This window comes from Haliotis cracherodii, unplaced genomic scaffold (assembly GCF_022045235.1).
Source record: "Haliotis cracherodii isolate W230 unplaced genomic scaffold, xgHalCrac1.p SCAF_7, whole genome shotgun sequence".
Classification (NCBI taxonomy): Eukaryota; Metazoa; Mollusca; class Gastropoda; order Lepetellida; family Haliotidae; genus Haliotis; species Haliotis cracherodii.
Window position 1 is genome coordinate 50,194,918 of NW_027266330.1, and position 26,837 is coordinate 50,221,754.

The window sequence follows — 26,837 nt, forward strand, 5'->3', positions numbered from 1 at the left end:
GGGTATTCATTAAACTGTGGCATGGTATCTCAGTGAGCTAGCACTATAAATCGGCATCAGTCCGGACTAGTACAAGCAGCCACACACCCACACACACGTCGCTTTATTAGTGCAATAATCTTGGACGCGACGTTAAACCCCATTTCACCTCACACCTCACCTGCAGCTGACCTCCATTCCTCGAGAAACGGCGCGACAAGCTGGTTTCGATTCGGATCCACTCGGCTTATTCCGTTACTAGTATCGACACGGGAGAGATGACGTGAGCCGGATACATTCAATCCATGGGCAGTTATGTCCCTTTGTTATATGTTGTTATTATACCAGGAAGTGGTGAGTTATTGAATTTCTTACTTCATGCCAATTGTGATCAGTAACCGGTTTTGATATTCCCCGAATTCGTGACCTGAACTGGTCCTAAAGTAGTGCTGACAGCGATGGTTTTCCCCTAACAACGCGCCAATCTCAGCGAAACAGGTTTACCGTTAGGTTTTCTCCGCTACACTATCCTGTAAAACACACGGCACAGACGGAGGGTAAGTGGTCATATATATCACAATATGATTAATATTTTCTTCCTTGCGATGTGATATAATCACACAGTTTACGCCGTGCACCGACATTCTATATTCTTTGTCTGTTTAACATGATCTTTCTGATAATTAATAACCTCCGTCCGGACAGGTCCCTACATCCCCAGCTTCATCAAAAGATGACAGTTGACACCTGCTGCCGGACCCTACGCATTATGGCTGGGTCGGGTAACTCGTGTCGGATGGGTGCTGAGTAGGACCTGGGTACCCACAGGACTACCCGGACCCGTGGTTAGTCACGTTATATATTGTTTAATGACAAAAACTCCCTATAGCTCAGTGGTTACACTACAAGTCGCTAATGTTCGCATTTCCTTCTGACGATGCACACATTCCTTTTGACTTGTATATGTTTGAGTAAAGTTAAAGCTTCAGTCATCTCTAGCGTACGCATGGAATGATTGTTTGATACATGTATCTAAATAGTTTTAGCCAGGGCTGCGGTTTAACAATTCCCAATCAGACAGTTTGTTCCCACATCTTGAGACCTACAGTGGGTAGCCGGGTAGGGTCGGGTAATGGGGGGTCGGGTAGCCGGGTAGTAAATTTGGATTCGTCCCAGCCCTACAACGCATGTCCATGTACATATCTGAAGCTGTGGAAAAAAACATCAAACAAAAAAGCATTATAAAGAACATTAAGATATTGCTACTCCCTTTTACGGTGCTATCAATGAAACATTATGTATGTCATGCTTGAAAACACATGTTTGTAGGCACACTAAGTGACCTAGTTCTTTACAAAATGAGACGCTTAAACTTGTTTCGTTCTGATTCACCGGCGCTTTGACAACTTTATATTTATTTAGATATTTTTAAAATAGTCATCGACGTATTCTTACAGGCTGAGAGATCTGAAGTTCACGTGACGTATATATATACGCCACAAGTAAATTCATTTTCTGCATACGTTAACAGTTCATTATCTCGATTAATCTCACAAAATAAACAATTGAATGTGTAAATAATGTATAGTGCCCTGTGTTTTTGTACACAAGGCGGGGGCACGGGTGGCCCAGTCGTCTAAGGCGCCGCGATTCGCTGTGCAGAGTTGCGTCCCTTGGGAATGCCAGAAACTAATGATTGTGGGTTCGATTCCCGGTTCGCCCTGATTATGTTTCTAGGTTTGTCAGCACCATACCTGTGCTCGTAGGTTTCACCGAAGTGGTAAACGTCTGAGACCTGCATCACTTCGAGCTTTCCTCCCACATTAAGCTGACACGCCGTGATATAACTGGAATAATGTTAAAAGCGGTGTTAAACCCAACTCACTCACTCGCCCTTTAGTTCGTGCTGGCAATGTACGTAACCCGCACTGTCGATTTCTTCCCCGGATTGTAACCACCTGATCTAAACCCATGACGATGCTGATTGCTAGCAAAATGGGTATTTATTGAGTGCACTTGGCAACTACTGTGAGTAATATTCCTTACAGGCGGAATAGCTGGTTTGAGTGAGTGAGTGAGTATGGTTTTTTGCCGCTTTTAGCAATATTCCAGCAATATCGCGGCGGGGGACACCAGAAATGGGCTTCACACATTGTACCCATGTCGGGAATCGAACCCGGGTCTTCGGCGTGACGAGCCAACGCTTTTAACCACCCGACCGCTAGTTTGAACTGTGTTAGTACATGTTTTAGCACACGTAGCTAATCATCGCCATATTTCGTGATTCTGTGGCGAAGAAAAGCTTCCAAATAATCAAATGTTTTTGTATTATTGTTAATCATAATGTTTATTTGTTTGTTTGCTGTTTACCGCCGCACTTGGCAATATTCCAGCTATATGACGGCGGTCTGTAAATAACTTTTCTCAGCTAATTGTTTTGAAGATTTACAGTATTTCACAATGTCGTATTTCAGACACAATAACCAGAATAGTGAAGAAGTAATCTAGAATGTTAATCTAGAATGTTTAAATATTTATATTGGACTGAGTAGCGTTTGTTTTACCACAGGAAGTGACGTCATGGCTGAAGTATGTCCGAGGAGCGGAAGTCCATGTCAGTTGTCAAGTGCAGATAAGCGACAGAGGTTTGCAAACAATGTCGTCATATCTGTGAAACGAACTTAATATTTATGATCGTCATTCAATACAAAATTCTTTACTGTTTCGCTTTTTTTTATTGGTAGAATATTCCTTTAGAGCTATTGTTGGTGTTTCCTGAATTGAAATGGACCACCCATTCAAAACTAAGTATGCGCGTTCTGTTCCAATTTCAACATTGCACGATGAAATCAAGTAACATGGCTCTAAATTGAAACCTGATTATCGCTTTCCACGAAAATTACCCGGAATCGAAACTTTATATTGGTCGTTGATGGAAACGCTGACACAAAATTAACAAATGCAGAATAAATGTATTTTAGTATTCCGTGAATATTTAGTAATTTCCGAAATAAAACAAGCCTTGAAAATAGGACAATATGGGAAGTGTACTGACCGAACTTTAAATTTTAAAACATTTAAATTTTATTAAACCAACGAATATTATCTGTAAGCCAATATAATTTTAAAAAAAGGCAGAGGAAGTGAATTAAATTATATTTTTAAAATCTTGATCTGTCATTTTCATTTAAATGTGTCTCTACTTTGTTTGTTTACATATAAGATATCCCCATGGGGCCAGGATTGTGGGTTAGTCCCCATCGACCCGTGAAGATCCCGGGTAGAATAGGTCTTCAGTAACCTATCCTTGCCGTAAAAGGCGACTAACGGGATCGGGTGGTCAGTCTCGCTGACTTGGTTGATGCATGGTATCGTATCCCAATTGCGTGGATCCACGCTCATGATGTCAATCACTGGATTGTCTGGTCCAGACTCGATTATTTACAGACCGCCGTCATATAGCTGGATTATTGCTGAGTGCGGCGTTAAACAAACAAACAAACAAACAAATAGTCCCCAGAAAATTGTGTCGGTCGTGAGGGGCCACGTAATGGTCAGACTTGGTGACCCCGAAGTCGTGGGTCATTGCTCACAGTATAAATCACTGGTTTGTCTGGTCCACATGTTCACGTTACAGGCGGATGTCTCTCAGCTGGAATATAGAATCGAGCGAAGTTTTAACAAACAAAGGCACCATGACCAAGTTGAGAAAAATCTGGTTCAACTCCGCGTTCCTGTACAGCAGGCGTTCCCCGTGCAACGGAAGAATCCATTTCTATTGAATAGGAAACTGCGGTAGAATGTGACGCGGTTCACGTTGAGTTCAAATTTTCAAATTATTTCGCAAACCAAATCTCTGTGTTGACTAAATCATTAAGTTAATTTTTTTATATGTGAAGAGCTTAGAGCCATAAGGGCCAATGTCATGTGGAGTCAGTAGTATAGTCTAAGTCCGCAGGAACCCCTTTTGGTTGAGGGAGGTTGAGGGAAAATAGGGAAGGTGATTGGTTGATCCAAGTCACGTGATCGGATAGGATGACTCATGCATCAACAGCGCGTCACAGGTGAGGGGGAATGAAAGGTGTGTGTTTATAAGGCAGAAAAGAATTCATAAGAAAACAAAAGTAAAGGGTATTGAATAGAGCTATGTGTATAACGTGCTGCCCTAAATAGACAAGCAGCCCAGTTTGAATTGAGCGCGCTTGACAACTCACGTGGCCTCGTCGTTTAACCCGCGCTCGCTAGAGCGTGCGACCTGGTTTGATGAATGCAGGGTGTGTGTTGAAAGTACAAGTACCACAATAGAGACGGGTTGTGTCAACACGATATACGCCGGGTAATGTAGGGAAAAAAATGTATGTCTAGCTGGATCAAATTCATCTTGTACGGTCTACACGTTGTACACCACGAACGTTAGACAACCTGTATAGAAAAAATATATAGACAAAAAAGATAAGACTTCACAATCAGCAAGCTAGCGGTGTCGTTTAATTACATTTAGCGAGCAACAACGAGGTAGTCACGTCACCCTGCATTGACTACAACGCTGAAGGCAGCCGGATTTCGAATCACCCCGCGCTGCGTACTATTGTGAACCATTTGTATAGAGGGCGTTCACTTATTCAACCCTGTCCCGACCTGCATAGTTGATGTTTCAACGCTAGCGTTTCCATTTAACGCGATGACAAATAAACCGTGCGGTTTGAGTTTTAACCGTGTAACATGATGTGCACAGTTTTACTTCAGAACGTGCTATTTTGACAATAGATAGTTAGAACCATGTCTATGTTCAATAGAAAACTGATGAGTACATGTAGCAGTGTGACAGCACGAAGCTAGGTTTGTTGGGAAAGTGATGGAAGCAATCTATAGGACATTTCATGTTTACAATAGTCACCCTTAATTCGAAGAGAGAACAGAGTTTATCATGGAAAAATGTTTCACGAGGAAAATGTTTCATTGGAAATATATATATCGAAGCAGGTTTATTCATATCTATAATGACATTACTTTCTCCTATAGACTCGCGTGTTTAGACATGTTTGAACACGTCTACCACGTCACGTGTGCATCACGTGACTAGGCCCGCAGTATATGAAACAGATTTGAACCAAAAGTGAATCATTTACAGCGCAGAGGCCTTCCGTACCACACTGAATGCTTTTCACTTTGCTCGGTGTTATCGCTTATTACCTAGAAGATCACAGCACTTTCCTTGAGTCATGGCAACGAGCACTACAAGTCCATCTACGGGATCCACAAAGCAAGCAGTGGGTTCATCAGAAGAACACAGAGAGAGTATGTTTCATATCGGCAGTAGTCGCTACATCAAGGCTACCCGTTGGAGTGGAGAGTAGAAAATAGACATTCGTCAATACGAATGGAGTGCTGAAGGCATACTGTTTCCCACCAAGGCAGGTATTTGTTTATCTCTCGATCAATGGGCGCAGCTGAAGGTTATTGAAAAGACAGTGTCAGACTCGTTAAGTCAAATCCTGAACAAGGAAGATTGCTCTCTCTGTCTACCGTTAGGGTGTAACGTTTTCCTAACCATGAACTCGCCCAACAAAGTCGTGGATATACGGCAATGGTGGCTACCCGATGGCGAACGGGAAGTAAAACCGACGCGCAAAGGCATGGCTCTTAAGCCAGAAGAATGGCGTCAGCTGCTCAAAGTCAGGGCGCTACTGGATGACTGTATGGCATACAATCCACGCAGTATGTGTACGTTATAATGAACTGTGACTGTGCAGACTATACGTTGACTGCTTCGTGATATCATTTTCTAAATATAGCAGATATAAAAAGAAAAGTACACCACGCATACTGTTTCATTCAGGCATGAGACTTCCTTACGAGTCGCATCCTTCCCTGCATGCTAGCCGAGAAAGAAAACTTCCATCCTATATAGAATGTCGAGTGACAGAATGACTTTCTTCACCTGGAAGTACGTGCAACGCGAACCCGATCGGATCCACGAAACCGTCGTTATACAGTCGTCTAGATGGTTTCAACATCGGGAACATTGTATACAAGATGCCGATATGAAAGTCCCCAACGAGGATAAGAAGTTAAAACGAATCATCACTAAGAAGATGAAAGCTATCGTCGTAGATGAAGTGGAATCGGTTGAAGTCACTGACTACATGTTGTCGTTACTGACGCTATGCTATACTGTGGAACTGTGTGAAATTATCAAACGACTCGCCGTCCAACTGTGTTTCGGTTGCATGTTTGAACAAACTGACAGTCAATACCATACTTGTCAGGACTTGTCTGACCAACACAAATTACACCAATACATAAATACAGCCTTAGACGAAGTGAATGACGATCGTGTGATTGATCAATGGTTTCGATTGATTCACGAAGATCCAAGCTTAAGCAGCGTGTCTTCCCACGCTATCTGTCAGTATCGGTGTAAGGACCATCTGGACACTCACTTCAAAACGGGTGACTGGTTAAAAGACATACAGGACCGTGTATGGAAAATGTTGTATTTAGAAAGAGCATTCCGATGAACGGTATGCTGTTGTATATAATCCGAAGTAGCATCTCAATAGCTGTACACTCATGATTACCTTGTATGTAATAAATAATAGTATTGAACAATTCATGTGTCTGTTATGATTGTTGTGTATATAAAGAGAGTGTGCGCAGATGGGGCGGTCGCAGTTGAGTTTACCTCAGGAGACAGAAACATGTCTAGTAAGTCACATGTAACACCGTCGTCGTCGTCTCGTCAGAAAGAGTTAGAGAGCTATTACTTTAATCCCAAGTCCCCGGGTGCGTATTACGGTGCCTCCAAATTTCAACAAAGTTTAAAAAGACGAGGGAAAAGGGTTAGCGTGTCCAAGGTAAAAGCCGAATTGAGCAAGCACGATGCTTACACGCTTCATAAGACGGTGAAACGCAAATTTCAACGACTCAGAGTACTCGTCAACCGAATAGATCAGCAGTGGGATGTCGATCTGATGGACATGAGTCGCTATGTTAAAGTGAACGATGGTATACGTTACGTGCTGATAGCCATTGACATTTTGTCGCGCTATCTATGGGTAGCCCCTTTAAAAAACAAGAAACCCGAGTCCACTGTCGAGGCATTCAAAGACATTTGGTCGCACGGTCGCAAGCCACAAACCATCAGAGTGGACAAAGGTACGGAATTTAAAGGGGCATTCCAGGATTTTATAGAGCGCCAGTCGATCAAACTGTTCGTCACTCAGAACGAAGACATTAAAGCGAATTACGCCGAGAGAGTCATTCGAACGTTGAGGTCACTCATAGCGAGGTATCTGACACACAAGAACACCGAGCGCTATGTGGATGTGCTGTCCGATTTAGTGTATAATTACAATCACACCGTACACAGAAGTTTAGGCGAGTGGGCTCCTGCAGATGTGAATGAGCGAAATGAAGTCAAAGTATGGAATCATTTATACACGAAACCATCACCATACATGACACACAAGCTCCGTCCCTTTCAATATAAAATAGGGGATATCGTGAGAATCAGTTATTTGAGAAAACCTTTCGCTAAGGAACACAACTTGAGATGGACGGAAGAGTTATTTAAAGTAGCAGCCCGTTATCGACGACAGGGTATTCCTTTATACACACCGAAAGATTTTCACGACCAGTTCTTAAAGGGACGCTTTTACGAAGAAGAATTACAGCGTGTCGATAAAGATTTAGATGCCGCATGGGATATCGAAAAAGTGTTAAAGAAAAAGAAAGACAAAGGGAAATTGTACTATTTAGTCAGGTGGGCAGGCTGGCCGTCGAGTTTCGATTCCTGGGTAGAAGCAAGGGAAGTGAAGGACAAGTAAAATGGATAAATACATCGTGTTTAACAGTGCAGACTCCCGGGAGTATTATCCGGACAACACGCCTTACCGTTTCCGGGTGAAACTGTCTCAACATTTGAAACTGGAGGGCATGTGGATGGTGGCTCTGTTAGAAATAAATCTAGGACGAGTCGAGTTGAAAGATATCAATAATACCACCATTGACGCGTTGTGTAATCTGTGCGACAGTTCACACGTGGGTGAGAATTATCTACCTTTATTGAGACGACTCGATCTGAGAGACGGACCCAATTATTATTTTCACCAGCCATGGTACTTACCCGTTATCGTGAGAGACACGTCAGAAATCGAAGTGTATATAAAGTGTGCAGAAGGAACATCGCATTCATTTCTGAAAGAGACCGTGAACGTATCACTCGTGTTGCGACGGTATCCCTTTCTGACTTAAGCACGATGGAACGGAAACTGTACATTCCCGACACTAAGAAGTTTGTGGACTTTTTAGTAGATCGCAGAAGTAAGCATGAGGGAAAACAGCTCATCAAAGGTCGACCCAGGTCGCGAATCATTCCCATCGCACCCCTAGCCAAAGTATCACCCAGCCGCGACTCTAAATTGAACGTAACAATGACGTCACCCAATCAGAACGTGGTCCAGAGAGCCGTGGCGGCTCAGAAGCGAACTAAGGCTATAAAACGCAAAGCAGGAGACAAGATTGTCACATCGAAGAAAGTACGTCGCGAGGGTAACAGCTCTAAACGATCCTTCATCGAGTTTAAAGATACCCCCGCTGTCGACCCCAGAGACATCTTCAACCAGTAACCATGTCGGTACTGACGGAGAAAGAGTTTACCGAAGCCCTGCCAAATAGCTTAGATTTATTCGAACTGCCACCCTATCAAACCAGCATCCTTCAACATTACTACGAGAACGTAAGGCCCCTGTCCGTCATCACCGATTCCAGTCCGGTGGAATTTCACATACCCAATGGAGGGAAAGACTACATCGACTTGAGCAAGACTCGACTTCACGTCAAACTCAAAGTCACTCACACCGACAAAACGCCCTTAGCCGATAAAGAAAAAGTAGGGCCCGTCAACCTCACTTTGCACAGCTTGTGGAATCAGGTGAGCGTGTTCGTACAGGGACAACAAGTGAGCTCCAGCAATGCCGGTTACCCTTACAAAGCTCTCATGGAAACCGTCCTCGACTACGGCGCCGATACCAAGACCAGTCAGCTGACCAGTCAGCTGTATTACAAAGATTCGGGTGTCACCGTGGATGACTTTAACTCCGCTGATCCCTATGCCGGTAGCAATGACGGTCTCATTAATCGAGGAAGCTTCATCGCCGGAAGCAAGTCGCTCACCCTAACGGGACCCCTCATGGAAGACGTGTTCGGTTTCGACCGTCATCTGGTGAACGGTGTGGACGTGGGGCTCAAACTGTTTCGCTCCAACACGACCTTTGTCTTGATGTCCGACGAGACCGATAAACATTACACCGTCGAACTGCAAGACGTGTACCTGAAAGTATGCAAACTGAGGATCAACGACGCTCTCATCGTGGCCCACAACAAACAGTTCGAAAAAGCCAACGCCCTGTACCCGTACGAACGATCCATGATCAAAATGGCCTCGGTCGCCTCGTCCAGTCTGAGTTTTAACTGGGACGCCATGTTTCAGGACGAAGTCCCCAGTCGACTCGTGGTCGCCTTGGTGAGGTCCGATGGGGTGAACGGATCGTACACGGTCAATCCCTTCTGTTTCCAAGGCGACATCGTTAAAAGCATGGGACTGTACTTGAACGGTACCAGTGTACCTGGACGACCGTTAGAGTCGAACGACATCGAGGCTTACGCCGGTCTGTACGATTGGAATAACGAATGGCGTAAAGACAAAGGTTTGAACTTGGACCGCACGGAATTTTCCGTAGGTCATGCCTTGTACGTGTTTAACCTGCAAGACATCCAAGGCGACAGAGGGGAATATCTGAATCTGGTCAAGTCGGGTAATCTACGACTAGAAGTCCAGTTTGCTCAAGCCCTCGCCCATACCTTCAACGTCATCGCCCTGGCCAAGTTTCCGGCCCTCATCGAAATCGACCAAAGCCGTAACGTGTTTCTAAAGTAGACAATGTACAAACGACAGTTACAGTGTGCCATCCGTAGCGACCCCAGCCTCCGTACACACGTGGTGGGTGTGTACGCGAGAGATACATTAGCTAACATCACCGTACCTTCCAGTGGAAAACCATGGGGATGTGTGGCTAACACGGACCTAGCACGTGGCGAGGGTCAACATTGGGTTGCCTTTTACTTTGACGGGAGTGGAGTCGGCGAGTTTTTTGATAGTTATGGACAGAAACCCAGTTACTATCATCGTGAATTTGAATATTTTATCAAGAAACATTCTCGCAGTTATCGATATAACACGTCTGTTTTACAGCAATCTAGTTCGAGCGCTTGTGGATTCTATTGTTTATATTTCGCGTTACAGAAATGTAGAAATAGTGCTAGTTTACGAGATATCGTACAGATGTTTTGTACAGACAAAACACGCAATGATGCGTATGTGACTCGCTTTATCTGTGACTATTTCAAGTACTGTTTCACGTGTTCTACGATATAACACAATCTTTCCTCCTGTAGAGTGGTAGACGAGTCAATAAAAACAGAGAAAATGTCTATTGTGTTTCAGTTCTATATATGACATGGATGTATGTATATGGTTCTATGTAAGTTGGGTAATACGGTTTTTATGATTATTTAAGGTCAAAGTCTCACGAGTACGTTTCATTGTCGAGTGTGACACCGTACGATTCAGACATGGCGAGATACGTCCTGAGACATTACACGTTTTTCAGACAACTTCTTTCGTCGAACGATTACCAAGAAACCTTGCGCGATATTCGCAGCATGAACGGCGAGCAAATCAAGGGTACTAAAGCCATCGTAAAGCGATTGCTCGATGCTCGCATCCCGGTAACACGCGGTGAGAATCGTCGTTTCTTACAGCCTCATCCCAACAACCATTATTTGAGAATGTTGCGACGTATGGCTCGTCCCGACACGACGAATAGAAGCATTAAGCGAACCCTATTAAACCATACTCCCTTGATACAGTTTATATTCGAGTACGAACACGTCAGACAAGTCAGAGACGAAGCCCAAAGAGCTCTCCAAAGACTGGCTAGACGTCAACAACGGACACTCGTACCGAGGGCTGCATAAATAAGCCCGCACCGGTGACAGAATGTATCAGTTCGCATAGATACTCCGTGAAATATGTCTGAGAAATGTTTGCTCCCTTTCATCACACCTACCACCTTGTCCGTGATCGGGGGCACGTGTAGCGGCAAGACCTATTGGACGAAACGCCTGTTAGAGAATGCCAGTACAGTGTTTGATAAGCCACCCGGCCTCATCGTGTACTGTTACGGGGTGTGGCAGGATCTGTACGCCGACATGCAGCAATCTATTGCTAACATTCAGTTTCACGAATCTTTGCCCAGCGAAAGCCAACTGCGTTTGTGGTCCGATCAGTCGAGCAAAAACATGATTCTCGTGTTAGACGATCTCATGATGGACATATGTACCAGTAAACTCATGTTAAACGTGTACACCACCTTGTCGCATCATCTGGGTATTACCGTAATCAATCTGCTACAGTCCGTCTACCCTAAAGGTCCCTGTTCACGGACAGTGAGCGTGAATACGCATATATTCGTCTTGATGAGCAATCCCCGTTCCGTTCACGAATACAAGATTTTGGCCTCGCAAATATTTCCAGGTCAAAGCAAGTATTTTTCGGAATCTTACAAGGATGCCGTGGAAGGGAGGAAATACGGTTATTTAGTCGTGGACGCCTCGCCGTACAGTGACCCGGAATACGGACGCTTACGCACCGGCATCTCACCCGGCGAACTTTGCACCCTCTATTTTCCCAAATAAAAAGCGACAAACACGCTTTAATCGAGTCAGTCTTACAGCAGCCGCGCTATGAGCAAGGTCTACTTTTGGACCATCGTGTGTAACCCGCCACCCTCTACCTTGTCCGTAAGAGCTACCCCGCACCAGACCGAAGAGATCACCTTAAAAGAGAGCCCTACGTTGTTTTCATCGAAGGAAGCGTGCATCACATCTCTTAAAGAAGCTTGGCGGATTGGAGTGGACCAACCCCATTCATACGGCGGGCCTGTAGGTTATACGTACAAAAAGGTTCGCTTCACACCATGAGCGAGTGTATTCGAGATAACGTGGATTTTCTCCACGTACTGAGTCGGTCTAAGCCTGTACAGCGTAAAACATTACTGTCGCATCTGTCCAAAAACCAGTTTAAGGCAATCATCACGCTGTTACATAACATTATCATCGGACACATTATCGTGACGGATCGCGAGAAAAAGACCTTGTACCGGTACAGAAAGATCATTCGGTTACTAGCCAGCAAACGAGAAGGATACAGAGCTAAAAGGGAGCTGCTGGTTTCTTTTCACTTTATATTACCACCTTGTGTGAGAGCGCTCGATAGGTATTTCGCACCTGAACATGACGAAACCCATGATCCTGTTATCTCGCGAGACGTACCATCGCCTGATCCAACCTCCTTCGAAGATGGAAGCCAACCCCCCTCCAGCCCTGAAACCCCCACCAGCCCCTATGCAGCAGACTCCAGACAACACTACAACTGAGGAACCACCGGCTGAGCGGGACACGACCATCCACGATAACATCGCCTCACATATCCCACAAACAACAGGAGGAGGAGGGAATGCAACAGTAGCGAAGCCACCCCTCTACTGTCAAGATGTTTTATATCTACTGTTACAACGCGTCCACTCGAACGACCAAATGGGAAAGTTAGTGTCGCTATGGCAATATCTCAACCAACAAAAAGAGCTCGGTCGCATTAACTGGAATGCTAACCTCGAACGGTTGGATAAACACGGACACCCTATAAAGCATTCTAATGTGATTGACTGCATTCGACAGTTTGTGTCACACAGTAACGATATAAAAGATGTTGGATTTCAAGCATTTACCAGTCAACTGAAACATCTACCCAACTCACAACCCTTTTTCTCTCAGGTGGGAAAAGGCAAGAGAAAACGAACTCAACCCATGTTCGTGCGTGGCAAAGTGAGGGACGGTGTTCCCGGTGCGAAGAAGAAATTCAAACCATTAGAAACTGTAAAATAGTATGGAATCTCTCTTGTTGTTAGTTTTAAACGTGAATTGATAGAAAGTTTGTCTCATGTTGCCACTGGAAACTGTGTATTAAAATGACTATACTGTCTTATGTATCACCATAACGAGCTGTTAGTAATAAACACTGAATCGATAGAATGGAAGTCTCGTGTTGTTTGTGTGAATGTTATGCGGTATATAGAATCGCAATACGCTGAAGTCGCTCTTAAAGGGCCTGTCCCCTTTGCGCCTACAATAAGCACCCTACCCACACCCCAATTCGCTAACAATACACATAATAGCGCATAGCATCGCCCTCCGAGACTAGGGTGTAGAATGGCTCCCATGAAACTAACTTTGCCTCTTTTGCTTACAGCAAAGGAAACCAGTCTTATTTTCTCACGCGTGTCGTCAACCGCAAAGGAAACCAGTCTTATTTTCTCACTTAACAGCAAAGGAAACCAGTCTTATTTTCTGATAAGTTTGCACTATGTAGTGAACTTATAGAAGGCAGTACATTCTATTCCGAGTGGGAACGGGACTCGTATGCGAATGGATGTATTATTTCATACACGACTTCTAGAAAGTAGACCTACATGGCATAAGACAAGACAAGACAACCAACACTCTTTCAAAATAACATAGATTTATTCATGTAAATACATTTGAGAAACCAAAATATCACAAGTAGTAAAGAGAATACTTTTGATAGAAATACTTATGTTTATCACAATATGCTTATCACAATATGCTTCTAATAATAATAAATAAATAAATAACTATAATATGTACACTACTGGAGTTGAGGGAACGCGCTTGGGACATTTTTGTTTGTTTAATTTTCTGCTAAATTTTCTAAAAGTTCGGCCAAAAAGGTGTCGGTGTCATCCAACCTGTCATCACGGGAAGGCCAAGGACAAAGCTCTAGGTCTAGAGGGGCTGTGTGAATGCCATCGGCTAGCACTCGACGTTTACAATACAGATAGCTCAACCCCTGACGTGTCTGTTGATAGGAACACATGGTATTCCCCTTGAGTCGGAAACCTCTGTTCAACCCCTCGCCGGGTACTCGCGTATGTAAAACATCTCTAAACGCTCTTAGTGGTGTTTTCAGTGTGCGTTTCGAGATGCCTTTACAGGAGAATTTTACCCGGCGTTCGAAATGACCGACGACAGGGGTGCTTAAACGGAGGCGTCGGGCCTTGTTATTGACGGGCTTGTTGCGACCGAGCTGGCGGCGAGCACGGCGTAATAAACGTTGTGCTGTACGTACGCTCGAACTCGGCGTTGGCTTTGGCGTTCGCTGGAGACTGGACTGTGAGACTAAGTACGTTTTACTACATAGTCCGATCATCTCGTCTCCTTCGTACTCGAGTTTGAATAAACCCGGAGTACGTTTGTCGTGAAGGGCGTGGACGGAACAGCAACTGCGTGGAAACCAACGCGTGACACGGCTGTCGTCCGGGTTATGGTCACCACAGAGCCCCTTCAACTGGTCCTGGTACGCCGACTGTTTTGTGGGTTTAATGACGTCGGACAGACATTTCGCGCTCAAGGCCATGTAAGCGCTGTCCGTGTCCATCTCCATGTATTCAAAATCGCTACGATCCACGTACACGTCCATGAAATCGTAGTAAAATTGAAGCATGCGCAGTTTGGCGTACTGCAGGATGAAATACCCCAGCTGCACGGGAGTATCGAGGCGTATGACTTTCTTGGCTTTCTCCACCTCGAAATAACCCCCGCCCAGTTCCGTCAATTTCCTGAATTGAGGGAAATTGACTTGTGTGCTAGCCGCCGTTTGACCACACACGTACGAGACGGTCTGATGTTTTTCTTTATTGATCAAAACCGAACCGTACGCGGAGTTGCCCGTAAGTTTAGCCGTATCCCCGCGAATGGCTGCTGAGGGATCTCGGTCGGCTTCTCGTCTGGCCGAGCACACGTCCCGAACGAACTGCTGAAAACACGCGTTCGGGGTGTACTCGACGACTTGGTACACGCGATCGACCACCATGCCGTGCTGTAAATACCATTGCAACAGAGGGGTGGCGATCAAGATTTTCCGCGCCTTTAACCCGCCAACGAGCATACGGCGCGGTTTTGTACTCAAGTCGTTCTCCCTGATGTACCCCTGCATGTGTTCCCCGATAATCTCGAACGGAACTTCTGCATTGCAAAACAAGGGAGTCATCTCTTGAAAGTACTCCTTCGGGGAGAGACGAGTGCCGTGAGGGTTCTGTCCAGGCATCCAGTGGTCGGGGACGCGAATGTCCACTTCCACCATGCCGAAAAGTTCCCCCTTTTCCACAGCGTTTAACATGTCCCGTTGCGAGACCTCCTTCCACGCCTTCTTTTGAGTGAAAGGTGGTTGACGATCTCGAATAAAGGACGAGAGCTGGGAATTAGTTTTGCACTCGGCGCGAAAGTTACATTCCCACATTTCCACGACCGTGTAACCCAGATCACGGATGTAAGCAGCGCGTGCTCTGGTTGCCTTTAGTTTTTGTTCTAATCGTTCTCTTGATTTTTCCTGAGCGCGCGCTTTCGTCGTGAGGTGACAATGGTGGCCGTGGAAATAGCATCCATGAAACTCGAATACGGTCATGGAGCCGGGAATGAACCCATCCACCAAGTACGGCCCGACTCGTTTTTCCCGCCCCCAGTTTAACTTGTGCCGAATGTCCCGCCCTTCCTGCTCCCTCAACCAATCCATCCAATCGTACATGCACGCGTACCTGTCTCTGCGTTCCGGCTTGAATCGATTCTCGGCTCTCCTACGCACGAAAGGACCGGTGGGCATGGGCTGATCTATAGCCCACAAGTATAACGCGTTCGCGTCATACCCAACCACCCTTTTACACCGTTTTTCGGGATGGCCTCTAATCAACGTTTGATCGGCTTTGTGGTACCTCGTGAATATGATAGAAGGACCGCCGACCACGTTACCCTTCACGGTGTGATAGAGGTCTTCGTTGCGTTTATCGAACAGAGCAAAGGAGACCCCTAACTTTCGACTCTCCCGGAATAGTTTCTGACGGGCCACACCGGGTACCGACATAGTGGTTTTAAAGAGGTCGATGCCATCCTGGAAATAAAACCGCTGCATGGCTCGTACGGCTTCCACAAAGGGACCCACGTCCAGATTGTTATACCACTCGAGGAAATCTCGAAACGTGGACATGCCTTCCCGTCTCCAAACTTCCTCGAGCTCGGCATAATTTTCCTCGATGGATTTCACACCGTCGTCGAGGACGGACTTCTGTTTGAGACTGGAATACCATGCCTCACCCAGAGGGGGAAGCCGAGTTTCGTTTAGCTTATCCGGAGTGTCGAGATACTCGTACGGGAAAAATCCCTTTTTCTCTTGCACTCCGAATGCTTTCAGAAACTGAGCATAACTCGTTCCGGGAGAGAGATATTGCGTGACGTCAAGAAATTTGAAACTTTGATTACTTTGACACAAGTAAGCATTGTTTTTCTTGACGGTGAAAGCCTGAGATTCGACGTCGTCGAGAGAGAGATGTTTGGGGAGTTTTTCCTTAATGATATTCAGATCGTAACGAGCTGAATTAAATCCGAGGACGGGGACTTGAGAACAGTACCCCAGAAGCTTCCCGCAGAGATCGCTCACGTGCTTTCTCCACTTAGCCAGGGGGGTAGAGTGTGCGCGAGTAGACTTGCCTTTGGCGGGGTGGTTGTCACCCTTCCTGACGTTGACATCATCATCATCATCATCATCGTCGTGGTCGTCGTCGTCGTCAACAGTCGCCTGGTCCTCGTCAGACAACAATTGCATCCACTCGCGCAAGCGTTCTAACACCTCTTTATATTTTTCTTTGGCTAGCTTCGTTACGGCTTCTCCTATTTCCGTCATGTATGACAACATGGCAGCAATCAGTCGATCCGGATCGGAATCGACGATGCAGTTTGGCGAAGTAAACCCTTCCACATTGGAACACACGCTGACCGAGATGGGGTGGTGTTCTTGCGTCCATCTCAGTTTCTGGGTTCCGGTATTCATCGGTTTCAAAAAACACTCAAAGTCGAACACCACGAACCACGGAAAATATCTGTCTCTAGGCTCGACGACGAAGTCGAACTCTTCCAACTCGTCAAACACGGTCTTTGGGGTGTGGTGGAAACCACCCGGGAACCGCAAAGTCGTTTGACCCGTGCAACGACGTTGGTGTACGTTGCAGTTGTTTTGGCGCTGGAAGAGACGTTCGCACGTGGGACACTGGTAGCGTTTACAATAGATGTTCATATTGGTAATGAGGGATAGGTGATTTTCGAATTGATTTAAGTACATGTGTTCCTGATACAACCCTCTAGATTTATACACGGGTTGAGCTATCCCCGTCACGTCTAGAGTGAACACGCTCACATTCACACGGAAACAGGCTTCAAAGTGACACAGGAGAGAAGAGGGGAGACCCGCGTACTCTTCGGGACGAACTCGATACAAAGATTGGAGATGATGGTCCCGAGTGTAGGCGACCCACTGATAGTAAAGAGCTTTGGTAGGCTTTTCTAGTGATTGTCGAGCGGAAGGATCTCGATGCAGTGCCAAACACCGGAAAGCACATAAATGGTCCTCGTATCGTCGACCAGACTTAGCATTATAATGTAAACAGTTAATAGCTTTATGGTGTTTAATGTAATCGGGGAGAGCAGCAGGGGGGTGGCCTAAAGGAAAATTCATTCTGTACGCGTAAAACTGTACATTCGTAATCAAAACGGGTTTCCATTTGGTATCGGGGCGTTGTTTCAATAGATAAGACATCACATCTAAGCTTTCCAGTCTCTGACGCAACCGTTCGAGATCCCTCAGCTCGGTGATATAGACAGGACTAGTAAAGAGCGGATCGACAGCGTAAGGATGGAAATAGCGATAGCGTCCTGTCTCCACGTGACGCAGGATGACACCGAACGCTAGATTGAACCTAAAACTATAACTTAACGATTGATAGATACCCCTAGCGCGTTCCATCAACTCACCTATCGAAAAGTTGTTGCTGACGGGGAGGTTGTAGGTAGAAAACACCTCCCCGGGTTGGTCCCGTGCGAGGATGTAGGGAGCGTCCAGGTCATAGGCTTCCTGGAGTCCGGGCTCCGTCACCTCGCCAGTGCTCTCCTCTATCCACGGGGCGGGACCTTCTCCCCATGGGCGTGGTTGGAGCTCACTGCCAGCAGCATCGGTATCCATACTCCCGCCGGACTGCGATGGTAGGACACGGTGTCCCTCTATCATCTGATGACGGTAGAGAGACAACCGATCCTCGAAACGCCTATGACACGTCCGGCAGGTAGTACAACCATCCGATGCTGCGATGCGGGAACACGAGGGAGCTGGTGATAGAATAAAATTCAATGTATGAATACTGGGCTCGCATATAACAGCATCGTTCACTCACTCACTCACTACGAGCTCTTATGCTTCAAATAAATCGCATGACTAACACGTGGTATATAATACTTCCAAAGCGAATACATATGAACACCATGACGGGTTGAATTAATACATATAATATAGGGCTAGCTAAAACCCATAGCTTATAAAATACTATTCAATATCTACCTCCACTAGCACGAGAGTTTCCCGCCCTTGCAACCTGCCCCGAGGAGGTGGACGGTGTAGGCTGGTTTGTAGAGGTTGTCCCTGAAATACAAAACAGTTTACAGAAAACATCCCAGTCAATGCTATCTACAAACACACGACACACATATATTGAAACCCTATGCGGTATGAACCTCGTTAATACTAACCATGGATGAATGAAGTGATAGATAGATACAAAATAGAACTCACCCCCACTAACCGCTACTGCTCTAGAGGTAGACGGCCGTGCGTCATGACGCGACGTCTGTGTTGCGCCTGTGGAGAAAAAGATATGTTCAATCTATAGCATCTGAGCATATTTTATTCAAGTGAAATGATAAGCTCGAAGTCACGAATGGGATATTTTCAATACAGTTAATAACCCATGTCTTTCGCACTTTTACTTCAGATGGCATTATGAACATTCAACTTACCGCTAGAATGACACCGTCGAAAATGCACGGCCAAGTCACGGGGAGAGGGGAACACCTCGGGGCATTTCTGTATGTAGAAATAAAGCAGTGTTCTTAAAGGGACTGTACGAGTTTAGTAACGATACTCGTACTAACATAGCATGATGTCCTTGTTTTCAACATAGAATGAACCACATGTGTTTAAATGAAAATTACCTTTTAAAAAGCATAGGAAGATAAATAAAGTCCCACACATATTCCCTTAAATCTAATGAAATTACCCTTACATTCACGAAAATATAATGAAAATGAAACTTACGCTACATCGGTATTCCGATAGGCGTTGTTGCGACAGGGCACATTTATGTTTGTTCAGTTTTTGATTGGAAGCAAACGATTTTGTGCAATGGTCGCACGCGTAACGTTCACCCTGGTGAACAGATCGCATATGACGGGAAAGGTTATCTTTTCTATTAAAACCTTTCCCGCACTGTGGACAGGTGAATGGTCTGAAAGACAAAACATTCCTTTCAATTCTCGCTAGAGATACAACATTGTTTTCTTCATAAAGTTGGTAATGAGAGTTACTCATAATCACTTTTACTAACGCATACCTTTTCACTCAGCCTAAAACATGTGTAAGCTGTATAGTATTCTCATTTAATATAAACGAAATAAGTCATTAAGAAATACACTTACGCGTTTGATGAATCCATGTTTTCCTTGCTGACTGCTGAAACTGAAATGACGCTCTGATATTCAGGGTGGTGTTTATATAGGATGTTTCTATGATGAATGATTGCCATATAGTAACTGGTCATTCAACGCACCTGTATAAGCATGACTGACAGCTTGGGATACAGACCACCCATATACCCATATAGATGCACCTGTGTATCTGTCTGTACGGTCACACGGGAAAAGATGTTGAACATTGAGCAATTCAGATATTATTATTATTATGTACACACCTGCGCGTTGGCTATCTCGGTGCCTCAATTTTAGTAGTATAGTCTAGGCTAGTATAGACATAGTATAGTCATCCTATCCGATTAAGGGTGACTATTGTAAACATGAAATGTCCTATAGATTGCTTCCATCACTTTCCCAACAAACCTAGCTTCGTGCTGTCACACTGCTACATGTACTTATCAGTTCTAACTATATCTATTTTCAAAATAGCACGTTCTGAAGTAAAACTGTGCACATCATGTTACACGGTTAAAACTCAAACCGTACGGTTTATTTGTCATCGCGTTAAATGGAAACGCTAGCGTTGAAACATCAACTATGCAGGTCGGGACAGGGTTGAATAAGTGAACGCCCTCTATACAAATGGTTCACAATAGTACGCAGCGCGGGGTGATTCGAAATCCGGCTGCCTTCAGCGTTGTAGTCAATGCAGGGTGACGTGACTACCTCGTTGTTGCTCGCTAAATGTAATTAAACGACACCGCTAGCTTGCTGATTGTGAAGTCTTATCTTTTTTGTCTATATATTTTTTCTATACAGGTTGTCTAACGTTCGTGGTGTACAACGTGTAGACCGTACAAGATGAATTTGATCCAGCTAGACATACATTTTTTTCCCTACATTACCCGGCGTATATCGTGTTGACACAACCCGTCTCTATTGTGGTACTTGTACTTTCAACACACACCCTGCATTCATCAAACCAGGTCGCACGCTCTAGCGAGCGCGGGTTAAACGACGAGGCCACGTGAGTTGTCAAGCGCGCTCAATTCAAACTGGGCTGCTTGTCTATTTAGGGCAGCACGTTATACACATAGCTCTATTCAATACCCTTTACTTTTGTTTTCTTATGAATTCTTTTCTGCCTTATAAACACACACCTTTCATTCCCCCTCACCTGTGACGCGCTGTTGATGCATGAGTCATCCTATCCGATCACGTGACTTGGATCAACCAATCACCTTCCCTATTTTCCCTCAACCTCCCTCAACCAAAAGGGGTTCCTGCGGACTTAGACTATACTACTGGAGTCTGTTTTGAGAAAAGTGATCAAAACACATAATAATATGCATGTTAATGAGCATCATTTTTACCGATAAATTCCTAGACATTTACGCATTCTGACAGCAGAGATATAAATGTTGTTATAAAAAAACATTCAAAAAAGGAAATAAACTAACGTTTTTAATTTGTGTAAGGGTGGAAAGGGCAAATGTCTGTATTCTGGCCCTTTTTTACCCTCGGGCATATGCAGGGATTTAACATGTGAGATTGATTAACTACTACTGAAAGTACAAACACATACTATTGAAGTACTTCTAAATGATTTAAACTAATGCTAACTTTGTTGAAATAGTTGAAACATAAGAATAAGGTGTCCAAACTTTCAAAATCTCTCTCAGACAACCAGTCTCAACCACACACGGAAATGAGAGCTAGAACGGCCAAAATCTAGCAAAGTGACTTTGGCCCTTTTTGAACTTGATTTAGGCCCTTTTATAGAATTTTAAGTAGCTATATTTAAAAAAACGCATCAATGAACACATACAGTACTTTTTCTACAGGTAGACAAGAACTCATAGATGGTATTTATGCAATAATATGCAAAATGGGCCAAAGTGCATTTTGGCCCCTTTTAGCTCTAAGCTCTTCATGTGTATAAGCTTTAAGTGTGCATATTTTCAATTTGCAGTTCTCAAGTTGAAGAAAAGAAGGAGTGCGGTAATGTACTTTGTTTCCATTCTTAGGATAAAGCATGTATGAAAAAGTGAGCGAATGAGAAACAATGGCATAGCTTAACCGCATTGCTCCTTTCTACAAACGACCTTAAAATTGTTTGTTTGTTGTTTAATGCCGCACCCAGCAATGCTCCAGCTATAATTCGGCTGTCTGTAAATAATCAATCCGGTGATTAACATCATGAGCATCGATCTACGCAATTTTTTGGAATATGATGACATGCATCAAACAAGTCAGCAAGCCTGATCACCTGATCCCGTTAGTCGGCTCTTACGAGAAGCATGGGTTGCTGAGGACCTATTTTAACCTGGATCTTCACGGGTGATTTTGATTTTGACGTATCGCTGCACAGAGCTACGAGCTGCCACACGGTGGAATGTATGACTATTGAAGCTAATGCATCCACAGGGAGCTGTTTGGCATTATAAATCTATTATTTGATTTTGACATCTGCTCAGCTCGGTGCCAAACGCCTTGCCTCGTATCAGTTCACTGCCATCGAGAACTGCACGCGACGAGCATCGCTACAGGTGATGCCTTGTTTCGGACTTGATTAGGAGGCGATGGGGTGGCCCAGTGGTTACATCGTTCGATCGTTACGCCAAAGACCCGGGTTCGATTCCCCAGTTAATTGACCCTTTCGTCACGCCAAAGGCCCGTGTTCCATTTCACAACGAAAATAAGTGTTTGTTGCCTTGGTTACCCGCATCCGCATCCGCATCCGCAATTATGATTTCACTCATCCTTGTAATATCTACACGTCTTCTGTGACCTTGTTTGTCCGAGTTCTGTCCTTGGTTGGTCTTGTGGTTAACGCATTCGTTTGTCACGCCGTTGTCATTGGTTTGATTCGCCTCATGAATACAATGTGTGATGACCATTTCTGGTGGCCCCCGCCGTGATATTGCTGAAATATCGCTAAAATTGGTATACTCACTCACTCTAACGTCCTACCAAACATATACGCTTCATGTGAATCACATATATCGTCAGATGCCCTGAACTGTCGAATAATCCATTTGTTTGTTTGTTTGCTTGTTTAACGGCGCACTCAGCAATATTCCAGCTATATGACGGCGGTCTGTAAATAATCGAGTCTGGACCAGACAATCCAGTGATTGATATCATGAGCATCGATCCACCCAAATGGGATAAGATGACATGCATCAAACCAAGTCAGCGAGCCTGGCCACCCGATCCCGTTAGTCGCCTAATACGACAAGCATAGTCGCCTTTTACGGCAAGCATAGTCGCCTCGAAGAATCTAATCATTATGTTATTGTGACCTTAAATGACTATTTCATTCCTTCTAGACGACTGCGTGAAGTTCCTTCCTGACATAAAGACATATTACAAATCTGAGAAGCACTTCCTGTCCATGCACGTCGAGTACTGGGTGCTGGGCCAGAGCGGCAAGAAAGGGGACGAACGCAAGAAAGAACACGTCAAACAGTTCACAGAGACGTTTTTCAAGAACGTCTGCAGCTTACGTAACAGTAAAGGTGGCGTCCTTGCCATTCATGTACAGAACAAGAACGACAACAATGGCCCATGTTTGGACGATTTCGATCAGAAGGTGTCCAAAGACCTTTCCTACATGATAGAAGATGACAGTCCATATGTGTACAACTACCAAAGGAGATGGTTTGTGGATGAAAGTGGTCGATATAGTGGAGCTAAATACATTGTGGTCATTGTCAAAGGCTCGTCGTCAGTTTCTACTAAAAGCTTCAACACCTTGGTGCCGTACGACGGAAGCAAGGAACGAGCCAGAGCTCGCGAATTGGCTATGTATATGTCAGAGGATCAGAGATGCGGACTTCTCAAAGAAGGTTGCCTATATGTGAAGGGATGTTATAAAGAAGGAGACCGTGTTGATATTATCGAGTCAAGGGGTGTGCAGTTTAAGAGTATGAGCGAGGAGGATCTGAAGAAGGACAGCCTTGACCATGGAGACATTGGAAGGGCTGAAGGGATAGTCTTCAGGCTGATTGAGAAGCTGCACTTGTTACAGTACATTACAACATTTTCGAAGCTTGTTACAGGGGGGTCATTCTTCCTAGGTATTGAGGAGGAGAAGGGGATGATAATTAATAAGACTGTGAACGCACCCGTGGAGCTGGAGCGTGGCAAAGAAAAGAGCCGAGCTCGTCAGAGACTGGAGTTTCACGATGAAGTTCCATCCAACGTCAGTGAAAGGAACAGCGAGAGAACCAAATCAAGGAGGTCCGAAAGGTACAAGGAGCATAGCAGTCAGAGATCCTTTCGGGACAAAAGCGGTAATAAGAGGCCCACACGTCCGTCTCGTGAAGAGGGCAGATATCCGAGAAGTATACACAGTGACAGGTATGCAGAACACGACAGGTCACGGAGCAGAACACATGACGATCAGAAGAGTCCTCGGACTGCAAACCTTGCATCTGGATCTAATCCTCGACACGCATCAACCTCATCATCAAAATATCCCATTCCAAAATCTACAGCTTCTAAAGTATCTGGAACTGAGCCCCGACACGCATCATTCTCTTCATCCTCTTCATCAAGATCTTCCATCCCTTCCTCCACAGTTTCTGAAGCGTGTGGACGAGTTGCGCCAGACTCTACACACAGAGGACATAGAGAGCGTAGAGGGGCCGATCCAGGTAGAGAGGGACATGAAGGGATGCCGCATGACCAGCACAGAGGACATAGAGAGCGTAGAGGGGCCGATCCAGGTAGAGAGGGACATGAAGGGATACCGCATGACCAGCACAGAGGATATAGAGAGCGTAGAGGGGCCGATCCAGGTAGAGAGGGACATGAAGGGATGCCGCATGACCAGCACAGAGGACGTGAAAGGTCTGGCATCAGGTCGGACTCCAGGAGAGAAGGGAATAGAAAACAGTCTCGTTCTTTTCCACCTCTAACTACTGAAAACAAATACAGCTCCCCTCTTTCACCACCAACACCTGTGTCAGCATCTCCACGTTCTCCAATGAAGTTAATGAAAACAGGACATAATATTGTGAGGGGGTTTCAGCTGGAAGACTCCGATACTGGAGAACTGGTCACCTTGCTCAAGAAGGAAATATCACAGAATATGATGTGGCTGAGGTCTGATGGTGACTGTTTGACTGTGTGTGATATTGACAAAGCTATCGCTGTTGAACTTCACGCTGTTGGGCAGTCAAAGTACGTCCTGGAGGTGAACGTGAAGGAGTTATTCCCAGGTCTGGTGTTCTTCACCAAAGAGGGACCAGAGGCGTATCGGCTGGAACAAGGGATGCCTGTGAGGATTGGGGAAACTGAATGGATGGAGCTGCTGAAGTCTGCAACAAAATGTGCCGCCTGCAGTAACTTTGATTGAGATGATGATGATGATGACGATGATGATGATGATTGGGGAAACTGAATGGATGGAGCTGTTGAAGTCTGCAACAAAATGTGCCGCCTGCAGTAACTTTGATTGAGATGATGATGATGATGATGATGGTGATGGCGATGATGATGATGATCATGATCGTGAGGTGTAGTCGTGTGAGTTAATGTAAACTGCAGCACATCCAGGGAACGTTTTCTCCACTGGACATAGGAGGTTCAAATGAGCTACCGTATTCGACGTAATAAGCGCCTAGGGCGCTCTCAAAATTAGAAATATGGAGATCTTATTAGAATATAATTTTGGTGAGAAAAAAAACAGAGTTGAAAGATTGTAAATTTTGTGATTTATGCCGACAGCCTGAAATGATATATGTGTATTTTACACGATAGATATATTTTCGAGAATATAATTGCCCATAATTAAGGGTGAATATAACACACGAGTGTGTATTATACACGAATAAATAAGTATTGTGTACATTGGTTAATCGGAAAGGGTGCTAATTGGGATTATTCACTCGCCAATATATTAGCAAATATCGCCGTGGGCGCTTTATTAGAGCCGGGCGCTTATTACGTCGAATACGGTAATGTTGTTTTACAAGGTCAGACGTTGTAACCACCCAATCATAAGATCTGTTGGGGACTGTGTGCTAGGATATTACCAAACACATTTCTTGTCTCAAATCTCCCAATTGTCTCCCAATGAAGTGAGGTGAAATGGGAATTAAAGTCACGTTCAAGATATGAGTACCACTTTCAGTGACGTGCACGCATGTGTGTTTAGCTGTTTGCATTTGTCCGGACTGATGCCGATTTATAGTGCTAGCTCACTGAGATACCATGCCACAGTTTAACATAAATACCCCCTCTCAGACACAATATACTGACTCCAAGCCGACCAGTCCTTGTTTTAGCCCCTTAATGCCGAGCGCCAGACAGGGTAACAACAAGTACCATCTTTTAACGTCTTTTCCCCCAACTAAGAGACAGGACATTTAAAATAGGGGAGTGGATTGGTCTCAGGACTAATATTTTGCTAAACTAGCCCCGCATTTTATGCTACATATTTTCTTGACCACCACCGCCCCACCCCTCCACAGTCCCCACCTAAAGTGACCCAGGGATAATTCTAGGGTGGGGCCCTGTGCTTTTAGTCCCTAAAAAAAACAAAACAGGCCAACATTTTCAAATACAATGGGGCATTTTATCATTGTGTTGTATGGGCAAGTTTTGGTGTACCTCTGGAATATATGACAGTTTCACCTAAAGGGCCTATGACAGAAAACCCGGTGAACCTGGTGATAAGTCCGTCCATAACGTTCAAATTTATACATTTAAAAAAAAATAAACAATCAGTTATTATTTTATGCCTCTGTAGTTGTTAAAATTTGATCTTATCAAAATAATACTGTTTGTCCTTGTCAAGCAAAGTTTCCTGTGTTTGTCTGTTGTTTAACGCCACACTCTGCAATATTCCAGCTATATGACGGCGGTCTGTATATTATCGAGTCTGGGCCAGGCAATCCAGTGATTGACATCATGAGCATCGATCCACGCAAATGGGATACGATGACATGCATCAACCAAGTCAGCGAGCCTGACCACCCGATTTCGTTAGTCACCTCTTACGACAAGCATAGTCGCCTTTTACGGCAAGCATGGGTTGCTGAAGGCCTAGAGTCTCCTGTGAGTTGATATATAACCTTCTATAATGGAGATCTTCAGGAAACACGTTCTATCACTCTTAAAATAATATAAAACATCAACAACCC

At 44.8% G+C, this 26,837-nt stretch overlaps 2 protein-coding genes across 2 annotated transcripts; one reads left to right on the forward strand and one right to left on the reverse strand.

Moving 5' to 3' along the window:
* The first annotated feature begins 346 nt into the window (after positions 1-346).
* LOC139447521 (uncharacterized) lies at positions 347-25,860 on the forward strand. Its single transcript, XM_071228928.1, has 4 exons — positions 347-536; positions 2,549-2,624; positions 21,656-21,684; positions 23,016-25,860. The coding sequence occupies exons 2-4, from the start codon at positions 2,560-2,562 to the stop codon at positions 25,046-25,048; spliced, it is 2,127 nt and encodes a 708-aa protein (XP_071085029.1). The 5' UTR covers positions 347-536; positions 2,549-2,559; the 3' UTR covers positions 25,049-25,860.
* Positions 13,811-19,820, reverse strand: LOC139447980 (uncharacterized). The gene is made up of 6 exons (XM_071229480.1): positions 19,690-19,820; positions 19,310-19,499; positions 19,012-19,078; positions 18,788-18,853; positions 18,557-18,637; positions 13,811-18,327 (listed from the first exon to the last, which is right to left on the reverse strand). Exons 1-6 carry the CDS (start codon positions 19,809-19,811, stop codon positions 13,811-13,813), a joined length of 5,043 nt encoding a protein of 1,680 aa, XP_071085581.1. The 5' UTR covers positions 19,812-19,820.
* Positions 25,861-26,837: the final 977 nt, after the last annotated feature.

Coding starts and splice junctions, on each gene's coding strand:
- LOC139447521 (XM_071228928.1), top strand. CDS start 2,560: ATGGCTGAAGTATGTCCGAGGAGCGGAAGTCCATGTCAGTTGTCAAGT. Junction 2,625..21,655: donor AGTGCAGATAAGCGACAGAG/GTTTGCAAACAA, acceptor TTCAATTTGCAG/TTCTCAAGTTGAAGAAAAGA. Junction 21,685..23,015: donor TGAAGAAAAGAAGGAGTGCG/GTAATGTACTTT, acceptor CATTCCTTCTAG/ACGACTGCGTGAAGTTCCTT.
- LOC139447980 (XM_071229480.1), bottom strand. CDS start 19,811: ATGACCAGTTACTATATGGCAATCATTCATCATAGAAACATCCTATAT. Junction 18,854..19,011: donor TCGACGGTGTCATTCTAGCG/GTAAGTTGAATG, acceptor TTTTCTCCACAG/GCGCAACACAGACGTCGCGT. Junction 18,638..18,787: donor AGCAGTAGCGGTTAGTGGGG/GTGAGTTCTATT, acceptor TTTGTATTTCAG/GGACAACCTCTACAAACCAG.